This window comes from Trematosphaeria pertusa (genome assembly GCF_010094035.1).
Source record: "Trematosphaeria pertusa strain CBS 122368 unplaced genomic scaffold BU26scaffold_3, whole genome shotgun sequence".
Lineage (NCBI taxonomy): Eukaryota > Fungi > Ascomycota > Dothideomycetes > Pleosporales > Trematosphaeriaceae > Trematosphaeria > Trematosphaeria pertusa.
Genome location: NW_022987214.1, coordinates 35,036 through 55,625, shown reverse-complemented (window position 1 = coordinate 55,625; position 20,590 = coordinate 35,036). Strand labels below are relative to the sequence as shown.

Below are 20,590 nucleotides of genomic sequence, written 5' to 3'. Positions count from 1 at the left end.
GTCTTGGAGTGCTGACGCGGGAGGAAGCCGTGCAGAGCTGAGGCTCACAGTTTCTGCAGCAAGCAGCAAGGCACCTAGGCCAAAGCTGAACTCGCTCTCTACGGTTCCCTCCTCACTCAAATTCCAGCTACCGTCAATCCGGTATAGCTTTTGGGCGTTGCGAGACAGAAACACGGCATCCTTTCTCAGATAAGCTTCCTGAAGTGTCCACACGGAAGAGAACCAGGGCTCTTTCCTCAAGCAATCGAGAACCGTCTCCACTTGAGGCCAACGATCTGGAATGCCGGAGGCAGGCCCGAATGGCTCGAAGTCCGGATAGTATGGATCCCAGCTGCTTGCAAAATTGCGGACCTCGCGCAATTCAGGGGTTGAAGTATGGCTCAGCCATACATACACGCTTCGCGCCCCGCCGAATATCTCTGCTTGGCGTCCAATTTCAAGCATGGAAGTGAGGTTAAAATTCTGATCGATGCATGCGATGTCGATCCACACGTAGTCTACCTCTACGATCTCATCATCCTCGCCGTCGGAGAAGTTGAATGGCGATTTGGGCTCGGCAGTTCGCGCTTGTTCGATGACGGCTTTCAATGTGGCGGGATCAAAATGGTCCGGATGTACTCTGGGAATCCGCCAGGAGACCCCGTGGACGTCGATGCTCTGGACCTGAGGAAATTGATCGGGTTGAAGACACCAGCGGCCCCACGTGTAAGATATCGCGTTGTATTTCGGCTCGATCGAATCGCCGTATCTGTTGCCTGAGTTCCATTCGAGGGAGCGCATAGTCGGAACGTGGAGCAGGCGCCGCGGCCAATGACCGAGCTGGTTTTGAAGCTCGATGGCTGCAGCATGTTCAACCCCTTGATCCTTTTCTGTGAGTTCGCCATCGGGACATTGAGCTGATATTTCCATCGGAGTCAAGCGTTGGACTGTAGGCGAGGGACGCGAAGCATTGGCGTTGGGTTTTCGCCCTAAGCGCTGCGACAGGCGGCTATACTAAATTGGGCTTAGCCTCACGGCGAGGCTGAAACTGACCCCGTGGACAGTCCCCCATTTCAGGCGGGGAGCCGCAACACTCCTTCCTTGCTCATTTCTTCTTCAGCCTTCTACGCGTGCTGCTTAACGCGCTTTGTGATCGATGACCGTTGATACTACCCCCTATCCCCTACCTTCCTCAGCATCACCGAGATGCAAGTGGACGTCGAAGACAGGCCCGATCCTCTATGGTCTGTCCTTGAGGAGGCCTGGGACCCAAACAATGTCTCACGCGGATTTACCAAGCCTTTCTCTGACTTCTATCGGCTCTTCGAGATTCTATCCGACAAAGCAAACCAGAATGTTCGTATTTCCAGAGCTCAAGAAAAGTCCTTCTGGATGCTCTGGCACTGGTGGACCTCGTATCGATCATCTTGCAAAGTCCTGAAAGGCCCCCCATCCACGGATTACATTAGACATTCAGCGGAGGGCGTGAGCTACGAGCTCCGTGTAGACTCTCCACATGTAGACTCACTACACTTCAACCGACTTCTCAATCTCTTTGAGCAAGAATTCGGCGGCCCCGGGTTCGTGCAATACGGGGCACACCTGATGACGATGAGGCAGGAAGCAGCAAAATACTCAGCGTGCCAGCATGTCTCACTTCATTGCTACCGTAGCGGCGTCAGAAGACCGAACAATCAACTCAGAAAGCTCGAATTGAGGGACTATGAAGCCAGGCTTGACTTATCGCCCTCAACGCATACGATCCTTCGAGATGGAAAGGTCATGCTAGGTGAAAATGCCTTGCCTGGCCTCCACCCATGCTGTCCAATCGGAGCTACTCTTCAAGCCTGCAACTGGCTCCCAGAAAGTGATGGTCTTCCATATTACCTGTGGGATCGTGTGCAGCAAAAGGTTATTTCAAGAGAACAGCTCGACCGGCGGCCCGCTTATACAGCGATAAGCCACACCTGGGGGAGATGGCAAAAACAGGATGAAGATCCTGTGGAAATCAGAGGACTTGAATACTGGAAGGTGCCTCAAAACACAGTTTTCGAAGTCCGGAAACTCCCCGAAATACTCGCCGAGGTCCCTACTTCTACGCGGTACGTTTGGTTCGACCTCGTATGCATCCCGCAGGACGGCTCTCCTAAGGCCAATGAGGAGATTGCCCGGCAAGCAGCTATATTCAACAACGCAGAGCACGCCATCATCTGGTTAAATCGCGTCTATACTTGGAAAGGTCTAGAAAAGGCCGTCGAGTACATGTGCATGGTGTTCCTCCATGCCGACCCTCTCGACTATCTCTCCACCGACAATGAAGCCACCGGGCTCTTCGAAGAGTACCGTTTCGAGGGTGGAATAAAAAGAGAGGACGTTACTACAGATGGATGGTTTAGCTCTCTTTGGACGCTGCAAGAGATATGCCTCCGGCCAGATATGTGGCTTTGCAATGCAAAATGGGAAATCTTCTCGGTCGCTGACCACACAGTTCCCATTGCAATGGACACCATAGTGGCTCTGAATCAAGAGTGTACATCGATACTCGACGGACGAGTTCGCCTATTACCGATTGAAGAATCCGCGGTCGGCCCTCTTCTCAATGAAAGCTTGGACCAAGTTGCGCCAAACGAAATGTTTGGGAAATTGATCGCTTTTGGTCTGTACCCTCGTGGTTACCTGGAACTTGGAGAATTGTTAAACCGTACGGGGATGTTATACCTCCATTTCATGAGAAGGGACCTCATTCTACTCCTAGGATCACATCGCTTTTGCAAGGGTCTTAGAGCAGAAGCAATCATGTCTGTCGTCGGTAGTGTTACATGGAAGGACACCCATGGAGCTGATTCCAACGATCTCGTATTGGGCCAGTACCCGCTTGGCTTTGTGCAGGAGGCCTATTCATCGATTGGCGCCAATTTCTTCGGCTCCATTTCAATAAGTTCCAACAGCCTCTCGTCTCTGGAGCATAATTCTCACCTGGAACCTCAAGGTTCCTTAATGCCCTTTGAGGCAAAGATTCCAGGGACCGAGGAAAAACTCGTCGTTGATTGGATCTTCTTAGATGAAGTTCCAAGCCCTGCAGTCGCAACTTGGCAGATTTTACAAACTGGCTCCGTCCAAATTCCACATGCAAGTATATTTTGCTCGTCGAGTGCAAGATACACTTCTGCCGATAGCGGAGAGATTGTTTGCAATGTGTGGCTGACACACGAATCGCCCGACGTCGAAAAGCCAAGGTTCCCAAATTTCGGGAGAAGCCGCAGATACAGAACTGTCGAACTTCGTTCGTGGTTACGGGACTACTTCCCCTTCTCCGATAACTATGCGGTTGAGCTATGTCGGCTTAATGCTGGGTCTGGCAGTCGAGGCATTCTTCTGAAGGAAATCTACAAGGGCTCTCGTACAATGCTTAAGATTGGCAACTACATTTCTTCCACCTATTCTCCCCTCACTAAGGATCGAGTGTCCACGGGAAAGCTCGATTGGGTAGTTCTTTGAGAGGAACATATTAGTCACTCAACAAGCACACCGTGCCGGATTTTGCTGCCCCTGAAGGCGTCCCAGGAACATCATGTGTACATAACCCGCTTCACAACGCTACCTCTGTCCCGCAAACACAGATACTATACCATCAGGGTTAGAATCCCATGCATTCCTGAACGTCCACGGACTCCTCTAAACCTCAAATCTCGAACTCCTAAACAATGCGATCCTGAAATTTGCCGGAATTAGAAACGCGAGGTCAATGCCTGCAGTTCTATGATATATCCGTCGTCTAAAGGAGTATAAGCTCGTTTTTAGGCAGACGTTTCGGATCACAGGCCTGCAGAGTCCACATGATTAAATCTTCCGACTGCTAGCCCTCAGCACTTATCCGGACTCTAGGGATCACAACACTGCGAGCTAGTTCGCGGCGAAGCGAGGCGCCGAAGAACGGGTTACACCCTTACAATTCCAGCGACCCTAAACTAGACCCCAAGTATACGGTTCTCAACACCGTGACCATGGCACAATTAACTCAGGAGTATCGAGCTGCTTTGTCACATCCGGTCATCTGGAAAGAGGGATGTCTCGGGAGAATGCAAGCGAGTCTCGCTAACCGGTTTCAGATTCTGACTAAATCGCATTCCTACCCTTCTCCACAAGTCTCCACACAATCCCTCCTATCTCCCAACCTGCCCCATAAAACTAAGTCCAACCCGTAGCAGCCTCCGACTTATCTTCTTTACCATGAGATAACTTATCACGCACGCTCGTTGCGCAAGACAGCCGATCTCGAAGTCAAGCTTGTATCTTACCTAGCGTCAACCGGGCCGGTCACTACAGGCATCATGCATGCGACACCGTCCCTTATCTTTTCCAGAACAGTGCACCTGTCCGGCCAGATATCACGGGAAAACTGTACCGATAACGCGGGGTAGTGTGCTACATGTACTACAATAAACTGCTCCAGAAACCGTTTCCGTGGGTCGTCGCTCGCGTCGCCGTATTTGGTGTCTGTTCCACCACTCATCTCCTCGACAAAGAAAAGCGCGACAACACGCTGGCTACATCTACACCTACATACACATAAATATATACATACATACATACACCGACGACCACCCCGGGTTGTGGAGAGAGAGTGCGTGTGCTGACTTTTGACCTTTTTGTTTTTCCGCCATGAAGCCCTCCGAGACGGAATCGAAGAGCTCTGTTGTGGACGCCCACACGATGAACGATGGGAACGACGATTTTGCGGTGGGCAGTCTCAGAGAGGTTATGCAGACGAAATATACTGTGCGCATCTTTTTTCGGAGCGTGCTTTTTCAGATGGTGTTGTTTGGAGCGTAGGTGTTTTCTTTCATCTACATCCGCAATCCCCAATCCATTTCCCCCCTTCAAACCCACAACGACCAACCTCACAACCACAACCACAACGACTTCTCCTACACGATGCTAACCCGCCCATCCCCAACAGCCTCTCCCTCGTCGGCCCGGCCATGTCCGACGCCATCACGAACCTGGGCGGCGGCGGTCTCTCCTCGCCCTGGCTCGCCAACCTCGCCAACTCGCTGTCTTATGCCTGCAGCTTTCTGAGCACGATTATTGGAGGCCCGCTCATCAATAGGATTGGAATTAAGTGGGCGTGCTTGATTGCGGCGGTGGCGATGCCGTTGCATGGGAGTGCGTATTATGTTAATGCGAGGTTTAAAGTGCAGTGGTATTTGCTGGCTGCGAATGTAAGTGTATTTTGTTTTGACTTGGGAGGATGGCGGGAATGGAGAATGTTGGGTTTGGAGATTTGATGGGATTTTGAGGATGATTGTGTGCTGATTGATGATGCGTGCGTAGGTCGTAAATGGGGTTGCGTCTGGTTTCCTCTATGTGGGTGAGACGACGGCTATGCTGTCGTATCCACGACCGGAAGATAGAGGTCTTTACCTCGGTATGTATACTAGAATGCTGGTTCACCAGTTTGAAATACGAATACAATGAGGGACTTTTAACTGACAGATGATATGCCAGGTATATGGTCCGCTATGCGCAGCACAGGCAGCGTCATCGGCGGCGCAATCAACTTCTCGACCAACCATTCGCGATCGACCGGTGGCGGAGTCGCCTGGTCCACGTATCTGATCTTCGTGGCCTTTGGTACGTCTCAAGAGCCGAAGAACTGTGTTTAGCGACGTTTTTTCAATTCTAACAGCACGCCCAGAATGTACCGGAGCTATCTGGGCCCTGCTCCTCTCTAAGACATCCAAGGTGCGGCGCCGCGACGACAGCAAAGTTCAAATATCCGAAATGCACACGTGGAAGCAGGAGTTCGTTGCTCTGGGACGGTATCTGAAGGAACCAAAGGTTCGCCCCCTTTAAACCCACCCCTCCCATTCCATTCTTCTCGACCGTTTCAAACAGCATCTATGCACGGGTTTACTAACACACTTTGATCACTAGACCTGGCTTGTCTTCATCCCAGCCTTTTACTCCTTCTTCTACGGCGGAACAATGGGCACCTATCTCTCGCTGCACTTTTCGGTCCGCGCACGCGCGCTTTCGTCGCTCATCGTGCGTACGTAACTACTAGCCCTTTTTCCTTAACATTTTTTCCGCCCATACTGACCCTGGATGCAGCATCTCTGACCATCCCCTCCGTCATCATCTTCGGCAAAGTCCTCGACAGCCAGCGGTGGTCGCAGCGTCGCAGAGCCTGGGCCGCTTTCTTGCTATGGGTCATCCCGCAGATTGCATGCTTTATTTGGGTGTGCATTGAAAGCCATCAGTTGGGGAGGAATGCGGCGTTGGATTACAATATGTAAGTTCTAACCCCTCCTACCCATGTCCTCCTCCATTTCACCTCTCTCGGAACTTGGCTAATGCGGATATCCAGCCACACTGCCCGCTGGGCTAAAGCCTACATCCCCTACCTAGTCATCTTTGTCTCTGGCTACTGGACCCAACTCACCATCTACTGGATCCTGTCTACCTTCTCCAACGAAGCTCAAGTCGCCTCCCGCGCCGGCGGCGTCTTCCGTGCCTTCGAGGTCGCGGGCCAGGCCGTGAGTTATGGTCTCAGCTCCAGCAAGACTATTGGGCCGGAGATCAGCTTGTATATCAATTGTGCGGTGCTGGTGCTTATGATCCCGAGTATGGTTGTTTTGATTGGGAAGGTGCCGAGGAGGCCGGTAGTGGATATGTTAGTAGTAGAGGCGGAGGCGGAGGCGGAGGCGGAGGCAGAGGTGGTACAGGGGAAGGATTGAACGGAATAAGGAGTTTAGGGATGGGTAAGGGGCGTTGAGGAGTGGGAGATATGGCATAGGTGTATGCTGTTCATCCCTGAAGACGTCCCCATCGTTGAACCATTGACTTTCAGAGATGGTGTAGCGACCTGAAAAGCATCGTCTATTGCTGTCCCTAACATGCTGAACATCGCGCGTCTTACACACCTAAGCTCAAACTCCCCCCAACATCGCCAATACTGCCAATCGTAGGCCAACCGACCAACATATACCAAGTACGCGCTCGATGCCTCATTCCGCCATCTCTGCGCTCACCCCAAACAAAAATCCAGCTAAACGTTGAACAAATGACAGGTTCGCACTCGGTATTCATGGTGATTGAAGCGAAATGGTGCATGGCTATGACATGGAAACCTCGCTACGGGCGGTTTTGCGCGGCGCAAGTAGTCGATTGATGTCATCCGTCACGGCGCGGCAATCTCGCAACTCCGCTCACCCAAACCCTCTTTATCTTATCTCCTAGATTTCCTTAGAAGCTTGGAATCCCAGCTGCCGTTAATGATGGATAATGAATGTTGGGATTGGATACGCGCACCGGCTTACCCGCCCATCATCTCGCTACATTCCTCTCAGGGAGCCAATCACCTGCCCGGCCCCCGGCCCGGTCCCTTAAACCCTCAAGGTACTCTCGCCCCTCACACACAACAAGCCGGCCGCGCGCCCAAATACCCAGGGTAGGGGCTACATCACGATAACCTACGCCGCCAAAACCCGCACACATTTTCGGACCCAGGATTCAAACGGAAAACACTTGCCGATACGTGGACCATCCCATCATGCCCAGCAACTCTAATCGCAGCAAGTTCCCCGTGCCCCACGCCCTTCCCTCCTATTGGCGCAAACAAGTCGGCCCGATCGACCGCCACCGTAGTACTCCCAGACTCCCTTCTTCCGCAGACATCGTGGTTGTTGGGGCTGGGTATGTGGGTGCGAGTTTGGCGTATCATTTAGTTGAGGAGAGTGCGAGGTGTGGAAGGAAAGTGCCGGAGATTGTGGTTCTGGAGGCGAGGGAGGCGTGCTCGGGGGCTACGGGGAGGAATGGTATGTTTCACCTGTATCTGATTTCCTTGATTCCTATTTTTATTTTTGTGGAAGGTGTGTGGTGGGTGGGATGGTATTAATGCTGATGCTATGTTTTAGGTGGACATTTAAAGCCAGACCCGCTACTCAGAGCAGCCAGCGTGCTTTCTACACACGGAAAGGAAGTTGCAGAGCATGTCGCGAGTTTCGAGGCGAGGCAGATTGGTGCGATTAAAGCGCTGGTGAAGCGCGAAGATGTGGATTGTGATTTTGAAGAGACAAGGGTCGTGGATGTTTGTTTGTACAAAAAGGGGAAGGAGAAGATCAAAGCCGATCTTGAAAGAGTGGTTGATGCGGATATTTCTACGGCGAGGGATATTGGGTATAGTGAGGATCGCGAGGCTGAACAGGTATGCCATACACGTAGTATTCAGACATTTCTGCATCCCCCCATTTCCGGAGCTGACTGGATGCACAGGTGTCTGGTGTGCGGGGGGCCAAGTCCTGCCTCACATACGATGCCGCTCGTCTGTGGCCGTATCGACTTGTGACACACTTGCTAGAGAAAGCCGTCTCCCTTGGAGTCAATCTGCAGACATACACACCTGTCACCAGCGTCTCACCAGCCGCCACAGATGCAAAAGATCACCGGTGGCTCGTCACCACCCCACGCAGCACAATCAAGACCTCCATCGTCATCTATGCCACCAACGGCTACACTTCGGCCCTGGTGCCCGAAATGAAAGACAAAATCGTCCCTGTCAAAGGCATAGTAGCGCGGCTAGTGGGGAAATATGCACCGAGACTGACGGATAGCTACATGATGAGAATCTCGGACTACGAGTACGACTATATGATTCCCAGGCCTGATGGTAGTGTCATAGTAGGAGGTGCCAAGAGGGACTTTTTTAGGAACTTGAACGACTGGTTCGACAATTCCGACGATAGCAGTCTAATTAAAGGCGCGCGACGTTACTTTGATGGGTACATGCAACGGCATTTCTACGGATGGGAAAAGAGTGACGTCCGCACCGAAGATGTCTGGACAGGTAGTAAGTCTCGTTCGTCTCGGCAAACCGGCGTATAGTGGATACCCTAGCTGACTTTTTCTGCTAGTCATGGGTTATTCGAATGATGGATTTCCCTACGTTGGACCGGCTCCCGGCAGACCTGGCCAATACTTGTGCGCAGGATTCAGCGGCCATGGCATGCCGCAGATCTTCTTCTCCGCGAAAGCAATCGCTTCCATGATCGTCACGGGTGACACGGAAAACGTGGATCTGCCTGTTCCGTATCGTATTTCGCCTGCCAGATGGAGTCAACCAAAGGAGCACGTGTCATTGAAGTTGTGGAGAGAGATTGTGGAAAGCGAACCTGTCCGGGCAACATTGTGAGCGGCGAGATGGGCGATGAATCCGATAATTACCCTTTCATTCCAGTATGGTACGCGCAGGCCTAGACTGCAATTGCGGAGCCAATTGTGTATCGCATATCTCGTTTGCCGCGTAGGCTTGTGCAATGGGATCTGGACAGTTGTAAATACATCGACTACCTGGGCACCCACAAAATATTCTCAAACAATTCTCGTTCAGGGTTGCCGTGCTCATTGAAGTCTGGTGTAAAGAAAGCGGCGCTTCCATCCGGATTTAGCAGGTTAAAGTCAAAGGGGTAGATATCGAGGGATGGATCGCTCGGTATACTGGGCACCGCTGGGACATATCTGATTGGCCCCATTTGTGATTCGGGCTCACGGGGTTGCAGAGCCCTCGCCGCTTGCCCATCATCGCCGTTGTATGTCGAATCGGTACGAGAATTGGCGGGGCCGCCCAGTTTGGTATACCAGTTGAGAAAACCCGCGTAACTCTCTTCCGCTGAGCTGTTTCCGCCTGTGTCCGTCGGCGGTTCGGGTAATGGATCGAATACTCGAAGTCGATGTAACGCTGCCTCCAGCGTCTCAAGAAGAGAGACTTCTGAGCGTGCCGAATCACCCACCGAAGCCATTTCTCTGATCGCATCAAGACCTCTTTGTAGAGTGCTTGCGAACTCGTTTGTGCGGTAGCAGGTACTGTAAGCAATCAAGACCAGCAGGGATGCGCGGCATGAGCTGTACTCGGTATATGACGACTTTGCGAGGCCCATGCGCCCCGTCTGCAGGGTATGACAGAGGCTGATAACTTCTTTTGCAGCCGCAACACAGTCTTGAACTAGGAAAGTCCACTGCGCATGCGGCTCGGGTGCTGTTGCCCGGGATGCTTTCGAAGGACTCGGAACAACAATCCCTGCACGTACTTGGCGGTGGGCCAGAATGAAAGGTCGCCCAATGAACATGTGCAATAAGCAGCACTCCAACCGAGCATGTATCTCAGCACGTGACTTTAGCTGCTCCACTTGACTGGACGTGGATACTAGTGGCACATCTCTTTGAGGAGGAGACCACCGTCCTTGGAAATTCGTCTTCATGAGCTTGATACGGTTCAAGATTGTCCTGACTTCGGACTTTTCGCATGTCCGAAGTCGTGATCTGATAAAATAGGGTAAGTCCGTCATTTCCATTTCCACCAATGATTAGATGTGAATAAGCGCTTACATTTCTTGAAGGAATAGTTCAGCTTGCCCTGTAAGATGAATCGACTCCAACAGGCCGGAGGAGTCAAAGGAGTTATCATTCAGATTATTCGCATCAGGGCTTCGCGGTAAATCTACATCGATTTCGGAGCGCACAATGGACGTCGGACGGCCATGGTATATGCCGATTTTTCTGTTCATGTTCTTGAGCAGAAGAATCAAGATGGTGGGCTGAAACAAACCTTTCCATACAGTAAGCTGTCCACCAAATACGGCGCCGGATCTCTTTGGTGCTCGAATCAAAAGAGCTGCGAGAGACATTTCGATGCATCCCGTTTTGTATGGCTACCTTGATGGCCAGGTTTAGATAGACATAACTCAGTCCAGAGGCATCAAGAGGCAACCAATAGAGGCCCAGAAGTAGAAAAACTTGAACGCTGAGCAGTGAGCCAGCGTGGGTGACTTCCGAGATGAGTTTTGCCACTTGGCGGTAAAAGGCAGATCCGATGTCGAGCTCCCGGCTCCCTTGGGTGTTGGAGGAAGTTGAATTGTTAGTGCTTCGTTTACCCTGCTTTTCAGGAGATTCCAGGTGGACATATTGGGTTCCGACGGCGAGCACCATCAGCATGACGCACGCTGCAGTGACATCCTTTGAGCGCAGGTTGGTCACATTGTTGTAAATGAGGTCCAAAGTGCCGTCGAGCCAGCGTCGGTCTACAAAGTAGTAGATACTCGTGGCATGCTTGAAAAAGACATTGATCAAAAAAGCGGCTACCGGACGGGGCGGCAGCATGGCGACAATATCTGCGATGGAAGTCGAACTTGGGTCTGCCTCGCCGACGCGGTGGAATTCTGGCACTCGGTTGACGTTGTCTAGGCTCTATGAGACAAGGTGAGCACCGATGCACGAATAAAGCAGGGTAGGCACACACGACCAGGGCTGCGGGTGGTTGCGTACCGGCACATTGGATTTAGCCATGAGTTCGTCTATATTGCGTTTGATATGCATAGAAAAGTTCCAGTGTGAGAATTCGCCCGAATAATCTGTAGCGCGCGAGAAGAGGCTGTCAGTGGAGCAATTGGCAGCGAGAAGCTCAAGGACAACGTACGAACTGTCGTATCGTCTACAGAGTCAATAGTGCAATCTTCGTCTTCGATGCCAGGGCTGCTATCGGTCGGTTGGACATTGGCGAGTTGCTCGGACGACTCCACCATGTTCTCATGTTGGTCGGGGCGTGGAGTGCGCGAGGCCAGCGCGTCGCACATGCGCCGCAGAGAGTCTATATCCAGCGCTAGGTCTGGAAAATGGTGTTTTAGGATGAACCCCATGTATCGCAAGCGGTCTATCAGATCCTTGAGCGAGCCGGCAAAGTCCGGGGCTGGCCTGTCCACAGGAGCAGGCACAGGAGCGACTTCACACGGGCGGCGTAGATGGCGACAGCGCCTGCACGGTATGCCATCCTCGCATTTCTCCTTGAGGCGGCGACACTCGGCACAGCTGCGCGACGGACGTCAGTTCAGGTTCTATCGCCCATGCTGGTGCAGACCACTGAAGGGCAGTGCTGTCTTACGCGCGGATGGCTCGCTGTCGCTCCTCGACGGCCAAATGGCGCCTCTTTGTAGGCCTTGGGTGCTCAGCGTCCATAGCAAATTGGCGAGAGGCGTAGGTCGTCGGACTGAGGTGAGAGATTTGGCGACGGAGCCTCGCAGAGTGTGTTGTCGTCGACCGGCCCGGTCGGAGGCGACGACCGGACCGGCCAGCACGCTAGCTAGCCGAGGACCCACGGAGCGTGGCAGAAAGACATACATACATGCATGGCATCTGGAGAGACGGCCAGCATACACACAGACTCACACAAACACGCCATGGCTGTTCACGAAGTTTCCATGCAAGACCGACGTCCCAATCTCAAAGCTTGGGCAAGTCTAAGCACCTAGAGTACACCCGAGCACAGGCTGTATGCGGATAAGCGTCGGCTAGATCCCTGATATTTCCCGAGGTCCAAGGTTGGCACTAAAGCTAGTAGCGAACTAGCTCCGCGATTTCTCTCTATTATATAATAGAGATAGTATTAGCAGATAATAGATATTACTTACTATACTCATAAAGGCTATTATCTACTTTACTATATTTTATTTAACTATTCGTGCTCTATACTCTACTCTCTACTCTAGTCTTACTCTTCTCTCTTCTCTATTCTCTCTACCTCCCCTCCCCTCTCTAGACCTTCGCCTCGCTTACTCATAAACTCCTCGCCGTATTACAAAACTCCTTCTTCGCGCTGTCCTTACACTTCTGTCTATACGCCTCCCTCAGCGCCTCCAAATCCGTCTCCTGGAGCTTCTCGATGCGTTCCCTCGTGGCGTGGAATGGCTTCGGTAGTGCTGGGAATGAAGTGGCAAGAGGGGGTATGCTGGATGAGATGTTGAGGGACCCAAGGACGAGCGGCGTGATGTGTGCGGCTGAGAGGAGGATGCGCGGCATGCCTGGTTTTGAAAGGTCAATCTTGTAGGCTTTTGAGAATGGACTCGTGTGAGGTGAGAATGTCACGTACCATGTCCCGCAAAGCCAGCGGCAATGAAGTGACCCTGCCTCTCGGGCACAGAGCCTACGAATGGAAACCCGTCTGCGCTTGAACTTTCCACTGCAATTTAATTAGTTCATTTTAAACAAGCCTGCTTGGAGCTTCAACGAGGTCTATGCGTACCGCCTGACCAAGAACCGCCCTGCTCGTCGGCTAGGCCGAGCTCGGCTTTACTGGAGCCTTGCCAGTCCACGATATCCGACTTGGGCCACGTCTTGAAGAACTCGACTATGCCGGGGATGTGCTTGTCTTCTGCGTCGTTTTGGTGGCATGAGTCGGGCTGGTGGATGAGGAGTTGCCGGGCGCCGCCGATGATGATGGTATTGTAGGGCGGGGGAAGTTGGAGGTGGTAATTCTACGCCGTGTTAGCATCAGTATCAGTATTGGAGAGGTGCCCAAAACGGTTTTACGCAGCGAAGTCTGATCCAAATGAATAGATGGTTGGATGGGCAAGGGCTCACTTACATTCACGACAGCATCCCAGTGCTGGGCGCCTGTGCGCTTAATGAAGCCTTCAGGCGCCTTGATGGCGGCCACGGCGCCACGATCAGGCAGGATGAGCTTGCTGAATTCGGGGAGGAGGTGCGAGGCCCAGCGGTTCGTGGTGTGGACTACGGATCTGGCACGTATCTTTCCGTGGGGCGTCGTTACCGTGATCCAGCCGTTGGCATCGCGCTTTGATACATGTGTTGCGGGTGTGTGTGACTGTAGATTTAGATGACCTTTTTGGAGGAGGATGCGGAGGAGGGCGTGTACGAATTTGTAGGGCCATCTGCGAGGTGGTCAGACGGCTGTTTTTTAAAGGATGGATCGGCAATGCGAGGAGAAGGGATGGATGGGAAAAATGCACATTTGTCCAGCAGGATGCAGCACCGCCGCGATAGCACCCTTCATCTGCGAAACCTCCTCCGCCTCAAGCGCATCCTCAACGACTCTGCACAGCTTAACGATCTTGTGATCTTCGCCGTGATCTCTCCGCATAGCATCGTATGCGCCCTTGAGCCGGGTCCAGGCTTCCTGTGTCATGGCCGCATCGAACGTCTCGCCGAACTTTAAACATACTTCCTCGGCGATACCCTCTTCATTCGCTAGCTCTTCAAAAGCAGACAAATGTGCCATTTCGTGGGCGATGAGGTCCATTGCGCCTTGGGGTCCGAAGCGTTCGCTCCATACCGAATAGCGAGAGTAGGCGTGTGGTCGCAATTGTCCTCCTGTATGGATGGTTGGCGGGCTTGTTCTAAAATGCATTCATTCCATCATCGCAGGCATGTAAATACCATTTCGTCCCGTGGCAGAGCCGCAGACATCTCTAGCTTCCAAAATAGTCACGTGAGGCTGCGTCGGAGCCTTCTCGGTATACTGGACATGTGTCAACGTGGGCTCAACGACCAAGGATGCGAGTGTCCCCCACGCACTCTGTGCATCCAATAAGCTGTGGCAGCACCCGCATACCCACTGCCGATTATAGCCACATCCGTCTCCGCAGGCAGACCGTCACTGGAGCGATGATTGCGCAGCGACGAGTTGGCGGCCTCGATCCAGTACGACTTGGTGGGGTTGGCAACGGGCAGGACCATGCTGACTGGACGAGGGAGAAGAAAAAAAGCAAGCTGCTAGTGCGGCTCCCAGCAACACTTCGCCCTCGAATATAAAGACCATTTTGTCTGCCCGGCTCTTCCTTGCACAACGGCGCACAAACGGCGTGGAGCTGATCCGTCCGATAGCATCAAGGGTGGGATGGGCACATTGTGGTGCGAACTTGCTACGGCGGACATCCTAACTCCGCCGGCCACCGGCCCGGTGTCACAGCGACAGCTTTCCTCACGGTTATCTAGCTCTGCTATCCCAATCGAGACGCGCATCGAAGCTCCGCGGTCGGAAACTCGAGTTATCACACCGCCTCCGCCAAATGTCGCCCCAGCCCCAGAAACACGTCGTCTTCGACGTCGTCGGCACCTGCGTCTCCTTCGACGCCTACTACGCCCGCATAGACGCCGTTCTGGGCCGTAAACTCCGCCAGCTCACCATCACGCCTCAACACTTCGGCTTCACCTGGCAGACTGCCGCAGAACTGGAATTCACCTTCCTGTCCATCTCAGAGAGCTACAAGGCCTACAAGGAGGTTCTTCGAGGGCTCTTCTACCGCACGCTTAGCCTCTGCGGCGTCGCGGATCCGCGCGTCCTGGCCACCGACGAGGAACGCGATCAGTGCATTGAGGGCTACGGCGCGTTGGAGCTGCGGCCGGGCTGCCGCGAGACGTTCCAGCTGCTGCGCGAGAATGGCTTCACTGTATGGTGTTTTACGACCGGCGATGTGCAGCGCGTGAAAGGGTATTTCGAGCGGGCGAATGTCGAGATGCCGGTTGAGAATTTTATCAGCTGCGACTCGTTAGGCGTGGCGAAGCCTGCGCTCCCCGCGTACCAGGCTGTGTGCAAGCGGCTAGGCGGGAACGACGTAAAGTGGTTTGCTGCTGCCCATCTGTGGGATGTTGCGGCTGCGACCAAGGTTGGATTCCGGGGCGCGTGGAGTTCGGTGCTGGAGAAGGAGGCGTGTCTTGATGTTTTTAGCGATGCGAAGTTGGAGGTTGTGGCTGGGGGGTTGGAAGATATGGCGAAGCAGATTATAGAGAAGTCACGGTAGCAATGGTTGGAGATGCAAATTCATTTATCGAACATTCGAACTTGTCGGATCATCTCATTGATTGCTAACATGAATCGCTGCAGCGGCCTCAGCGGCCCTTCGCCGTACACCTACGAGATGCTCCAGATGCGCCTTTCCACCTTCTGCGATTTGATTCCTCTTCCCAGAAAGCCATATCTTGGAAATAACTTGTGAACCATGTACCACAGATGGGGGAGTTCCACGTATGGGAAGCTCACAGAATACCAAAAGGACGGCCGGCCAGATGTTTCATCTCAGGTCGAGCATTCTCGTCGCATTTCCACCACCATTCTTCAAGAAGTCGAAGCGAGATCACTTGCGAAGTGAAGAGCAGCGAAATCGGGTTGGCTTGTGCAGCTTGGTCGCCTAGCGCCCGTAGGAAGTCTCCTTTTAGGTGTAAAGCCCTTCCACTTCCTGCCAATCAGGCCCAATACCGCGTAGAAAAGGCACCGCTTCATTGTCGTCAAGTTCTTCTACAGTAATCCACTGACAAATGCCGAGTCTGTGCCAATATCTTGTTCCCTCCTTCTCCTGAAAGAGCACAAGGATGCCGTAGTAGGTTGCCCAATTCTGACTAGGCTCAATACCATCGAGAAGTATGACACGGAGCTGGGTACCTATCTCTAAATCTGCAATTGCTTCTGCAAGGTCGTGTTGCACTCGCCCAGCTGGAGGGCATATCATCGGTATTCCCGGGAGCTGTGCACGAAGTTCTTCGTCAAGCGCGATCCTGTGGCAAAATACCACGTTTCCGTGCTGATAATTGTCTTTATACCCATAAAGCTCTCTCCAGGCGTCCTTCATACGTCCGAAGGTGCAGGAGAGACCCTTCACAAAGCCCCAGGTAGCGCCGTTGTGGTCTGCTGTCAATAGTCTGCATGCGCGTAGGAATCCAGAGGGCACTTGTCGACCATTATGGCCAAAAGAAGGGATCACAGACTCATTGGTCATGTGCCACCCTCTCCCAATTGATGGAATCATAGAGTGAACAAAGAGCTGACTCATTGATGGCCAAGTCTCCAGCAACTTTTTACCAAGCTCATCTTCGAGCTCCTCAAGGGTATATGAACGGTTAGGATCCGAGGATGGATTTGTGCGACCCAGTCTAAAATCGAAGACTTGTTGGATCCCGTATATTCTGTCCTGTGGGTACGTCGTGCGCCGATATCGTGAAATCCCGTACAACACCATCGGCTGTGCCATGATATACAGGCCGATGCCACTCTTGACAATCCTCTCCGCAAGATGCCAAAATGCGTCACGTTGATTGGAATCGACCTCTATCAACGTCACGCACCTTCTGTGAATTCGTCCAAGTGAGCGCGCAAGGTCGTATAGGGTGACACTCGACTCGTTCTTTTCAATAATGGTATCAGCTTCTTGGGACATGAGGATGGCTCCAGGACTAAGATATCCTTCTTGAAGAGTCCAAAGTGAGCTAAAATATGGGTCGGCAAGTAAAGAGTGTAGCGCCAACGTCATGTTTTGCACCCAATCTCCCGCAAAATCTCTTACGTTTGGCGGTGATGCTGTCCTCAAATCGTCGGTGGACGGGTATGCTTTGTCGCTGGCACTAAGGATACCGCTAAGACAGCTTTTCAAGCCGTTCGTTTGATGATGGCTTAACCACACATAGACGCGATTTGCCCTCCCGAAAATTGCTGCTTGTCTGCCGATCTCGAGAGTGGCCCATCGTGGGAAGGTCTGGTCAATGCAAGCGATATCCAGCCATAGGAACCTCAAGTCTCGCTGTCTGGCGGACCAGCGATTGTGATACATGTGATCCTTGACCGCTTGCCGAATAACCTTCTCGAACGCTTCCACGCTGAAATGTGTTTCGGGATCAATGCGCGGTATATCCCACGTGATCCCATTGACCCTCAGACCCCGGACATGCGTTTTCTCGCCAATCCCCAGTGCAAATCGTCCCCAAGTATACGAGAGAGCGTTGTACTTTGGGCTTGTGTATCGTCCATACCGGTTGCCAGGTTGCCACTCGTAAGATGTCATTGTCGGGACGTGGAGGAGTCTTCGTGGCCAAACCCCAATATCGTTTTCCGTACCGCCTTCGTCGTCTCTTAGAGGCTCGTACCTCGGAACCTCGTAGTATTTGGCGTAGAAGTATCCGATGCACATCTCTATGCGTCTCCAGATGAAATAAGAAAACGTTCGCCATGCATCCTGCAGCCAAGAGCGACGTTGTTCCGCCATTGTTGCGATAAAGAACGTAAGCCGGATTCATAGGCCAGGAAAATTCTCTAGTTAAGAGTAGTACGCGCGATAACAGAGTCGAATTAGATAGAGCGTCTAGAGGCTCTTAGGTGAACAAAAGACTCGCATGCGAACCAAGACGCCAGTTATCCACGTAAATGCTTAAGCGAGAATTACTTACTACCTAAATATTCTAGCCTTAAAGAAGTTAAGTCTAAAACCTAGTCTTAAGAATTCGCGTTTTAATCTAGTTTCTATCTTTAATAATATAGTTTAATTTTAATATACTCTACTAGTAAACTACCTATACTATTAAACTATCTAAAAATACTAAGTCTCTACTAAAAAGCTACTATCTTAATTAGATTACTCTAACTTTAAGCTACTTAAGATAAATCTAGATAAGCTATCTAACTTATCTATATTATCTTTAACTATCTAGTATATTTATATATTATACTCTAGCTTACTATAGTATCTATAGTATTACTAAGCTAGCTAGCTATTATATACTACTACTCTTTTATACTACTTCTTACTCTTATTCTAGTTTATAGTTTCTTTTTAAGTAACTAGCTATAAGCTAGCTATTATAAGCTATTCTCTTAACTAAGACTAAGGCTTACTCTTATAAGAGAAGGTAAAAGGTATACTTTAGGCTAGTATCTTTAGTAATAAAGAGGTAGACGTAATAATACTATAAATTATAACTTACTATAGTAATTTTAATAAATAAAGTAATAACTATAAGAAGCTATAAAAAGTAAGCTTCTTCTAGTTATATATATATACCTTCTTAGCTAGATTAGATACTAAGACCTAGCTTCTATAGATTAGGTTCTAATCTATAGATTTAACTCTAATCTATCTAATCTATATTATATAACTTTAATTATTCTTATAACTTTATATATAATCTCTTATTCTATAACTCTAGGCTTAGCCTACTACTCTCTTTATTCTAGCTAGCTAACTCTATAGTTAATTCTATAATTATAATACCTACCTCTTTTTCTAAAGTATTATTCTAAAGCTCTACCTTATTTCTAGATATAGTATTTTATTAATCTATACTATTTTTATATAAGAGTAGTATTATCTATAATTCTATAGTATTATATTCTCTCTTTTCTTCTTATCTCTACTATACTACCTATATATACTAAGTCTTTAATAGTTTATTATTACTATTATACTAACCTTATTCTATATATAGATATAGATATATTAAATAACTTCTATAGTATATATTACTCTTATAACCTACGTTATATTATAGAGGTATTCTCTAGTTATTATTCTAAGTACTTAGTAAAGAACTATCTCTATAATAAGATATTAGATTAGAAAGAGGTAGAGAAGCTAGATTAGTTAGTAGCTAATTTATATTCTTAGTAGTCTAAGACTAGTCTTAAGGCGAAGCGCCTTACTAAAACCTAGTAGGTCTAGAAGGCGTTTCTATATAAAGCCTAGTAGTTTATAAATACGTATAGTAAGTATCTATAAAAGTAGCTAGAGTTAGTATAGCGTTGCTATAATATTCTACTTCTAAAGAACCTAGCTAATATTAAGAAGTTAGAGTAGTTAGAGTATAAGGTATAGTAACTCTTACTATTATAACCTTTTATTTTTCTAGTTAATTCTTTTTAGTTCTTTAACTAGAGCTACTTAGAGAATTCTAGTTTCTAGTCTTCTAGTATTAGTAGTAGTACTACTAGTAGAACTTCTTAAGTTTTCTAGAGTAGTTTTTAAGGTTTTCTAAAGGTTTCTAAGTATCTTCTTCTAGTAGATATTCTTTCTATCTTACTTAGTATTTCTACTAATCTTATATATACCTTTTATCTAGTATCTCTTTAATTTTAAAGTTCTAGTCTAGTTCTATCTTAGTTTATTTATTAAGTAGTATATTATTAAGCGCTAGCTTAAGTTTAGATTTATAGAATATAGAGTATATTTATATTATTAGTAGTAGTTTTAGCCTAAAGTTAATAGGTCTAAGCTATCTATTAATTTTAAAAAGTCTAATTTATAGATAGTTAAGTTTTTTACTAGATTATTTAGTATATAATTTTTTTTATAAAATAAAAACTTTACCTTTTTTCTTAAAGGTTAGTCTTTTAACTTTTTTTTTATTTATTTATTAAGTTATTTTTTCTACTATTCTTTATAGTTTATTATAAATTATTTTTATTTAGTATTTCTTTTTCTTTATTTTTAGAGAAATTATAGCTATATATATTAGAAATTTATATATTCTAGTCTTATAGCTATAATATATCTAATAAAGAGTTATTTCTATAGTTTTTTATTTTACTATATTATATACTAGCTATTCTATTTCTAGTTAATATAGTTTTTTAGATATTTTTCTAGAGTTTAGTTTATTTATTCTATCTAGCTATTAGTTTATAGATAAAAGCTAGTTAATATTTAGTTAGCTATTTCTATTTAGCTAAGTAGTATATTCTAGAATTTAGATATAAATAGTTTATTTCTATTTATTATAACTTATTCTAGTATTTTATACTAGCTAAATAGTTATTAGCTTATCTTATAAGCTAGTTCTTTAGCTTTAAGAGTTTTACTAGTTAGATAGAAGTATATATATTTAGTAAATTAGTTTATAATTACTAGAATAGTACTATAAGTAGTTCTAAGAGTTATAGTAATCTATATAGTTAGTATTTAGTTATTTTATTCTACTAGTATTTTATATATTTTTATACTATTCTTATAACTTTTTTCTTTATTATAAAGAATTTATATTCTTAATATAGCTTCTTAAAAGT

General features: G+C 48.7%; 7 protein-coding genes across 7 annotated transcripts; 4 read left to right on the top strand and 3 right to left on the bottom strand.

Moving 5' to 3' along the window:
- The first annotated feature begins 1,124 nt into the window (after positions 1-1,124).
- On the top strand, positions 1,125-3,484 carry BU26DRAFT_600990 (uncharacterized protein). The gene has a single exon (XM_033835221.1). It carries the CDS (start codon positions 1,186-1,188, stop codon positions 3,475-3,477), a length of 2,292 nt encoding a protein of 763 aa, XP_033687739.1. The 5' UTR covers positions 1,125-1,185; the 3' UTR covers positions 3,478-3,484.
- A 1,256-nt stretch (positions 3,485-4,740) lies between these two features.
- Positions 4,741-6,719, top strand: BU26DRAFT_420449 (MFS general substrate transporter; the record flags this gene model as incomplete). Its single annotated transcript, XM_033823363.1, has 8 exons — positions 4,741-4,808; positions 4,940-5,201; positions 5,314-5,407; positions 5,488-5,613; positions 5,678-5,820; positions 5,917-6,031; positions 6,094-6,274; positions 6,350-6,719. The coding sequence occupies 8 exons, from the start codon at positions 4,741-4,743 to the stop codon at positions 6,717-6,719; spliced, it is 1,359 nt and encodes a 452-aa protein (XP_033687738.1).
- Positions 6,720-7,442: 723 nt separating this feature from the next.
- On the top strand, positions 7,443-9,463 carry BU26DRAFT_547416 (FAD dependent oxidoreductase). Its single transcript, XM_033831882.1, has 4 exons — positions 7,443-7,799; positions 7,899-8,188; positions 8,257-8,830; positions 8,895-9,463. The coding sequence occupies exons 1-4, from the start codon at positions 7,535-7,537 to the stop codon at positions 9,170-9,172; spliced, it is 1,407 nt and encodes a 468-aa protein (XP_033687737.1). The 5' UTR covers positions 7,443-7,534; the 3' UTR covers positions 9,173-9,463.
- BU26DRAFT_476405 (uncharacterized protein) lies at positions 9,327-11,988 on the bottom strand (the record flags this gene model as incomplete). The annotated part of the gene is made up of 6 exons (XM_033825567.1): positions 9,327-10,299; positions 10,366-10,387; positions 10,596-11,223; positions 11,302-11,387; positions 11,453-11,841; positions 11,915-11,988. The coding sequence occupies 6 exons, from the start codon at positions 11,986-11,988 to the stop codon at positions 9,327-9,329; spliced, it is 2,172 nt and encodes a 723-aa protein (XP_033687736.1).
- Positions 11,989-12,555: 567 nt separating this feature from the next.
- Positions 12,556-14,506, bottom strand: BU26DRAFT_476402 (nucleotide-binding domain-containing protein; the record flags this gene model as incomplete). The annotated part of the gene is made up of 7 exons (XM_033825566.1): positions 12,556-12,830; positions 12,899-12,988; positions 13,052-13,283; positions 13,394-13,700; positions 13,779-14,139; positions 14,206-14,287; positions 14,344-14,506. Coding segments are annotated over 7 exons (1,480 nt in total), but the record flags the coding sequence as incomplete, so codon positions are not given.
- A 54-nt stretch (positions 14,507-14,560) lies between these two features.
- Positions 14,561-15,585, top strand: BU26DRAFT_208453 (HAD-like protein). The gene has a single exon (XM_033820615.1). It carries the CDS (start codon positions 14,838-14,840, stop codon positions 15,567-15,569), a length of 732 nt encoding a protein of 243 aa, XP_033687734.1. The 5' UTR covers positions 14,561-14,837; the 3' UTR covers positions 15,570-15,585.
- A 395-nt stretch (positions 15,586-15,980) lies between these two features.
- BU26DRAFT_501041 (uncharacterized protein) lies at positions 15,981-17,726 on the bottom strand (the record flags this gene model as incomplete). The annotated part of the gene is made up of 1 exon (XM_033826544.1): positions 15,981-17,726. One exon carries the CDS (start codon positions 17,724-17,726, stop codon positions 15,981-15,983), a length of 1,746 nt encoding a protein of 581 aa, XP_033687733.1.
- Positions 17,727-20,590: the final 2,864 nt, after the last annotated feature.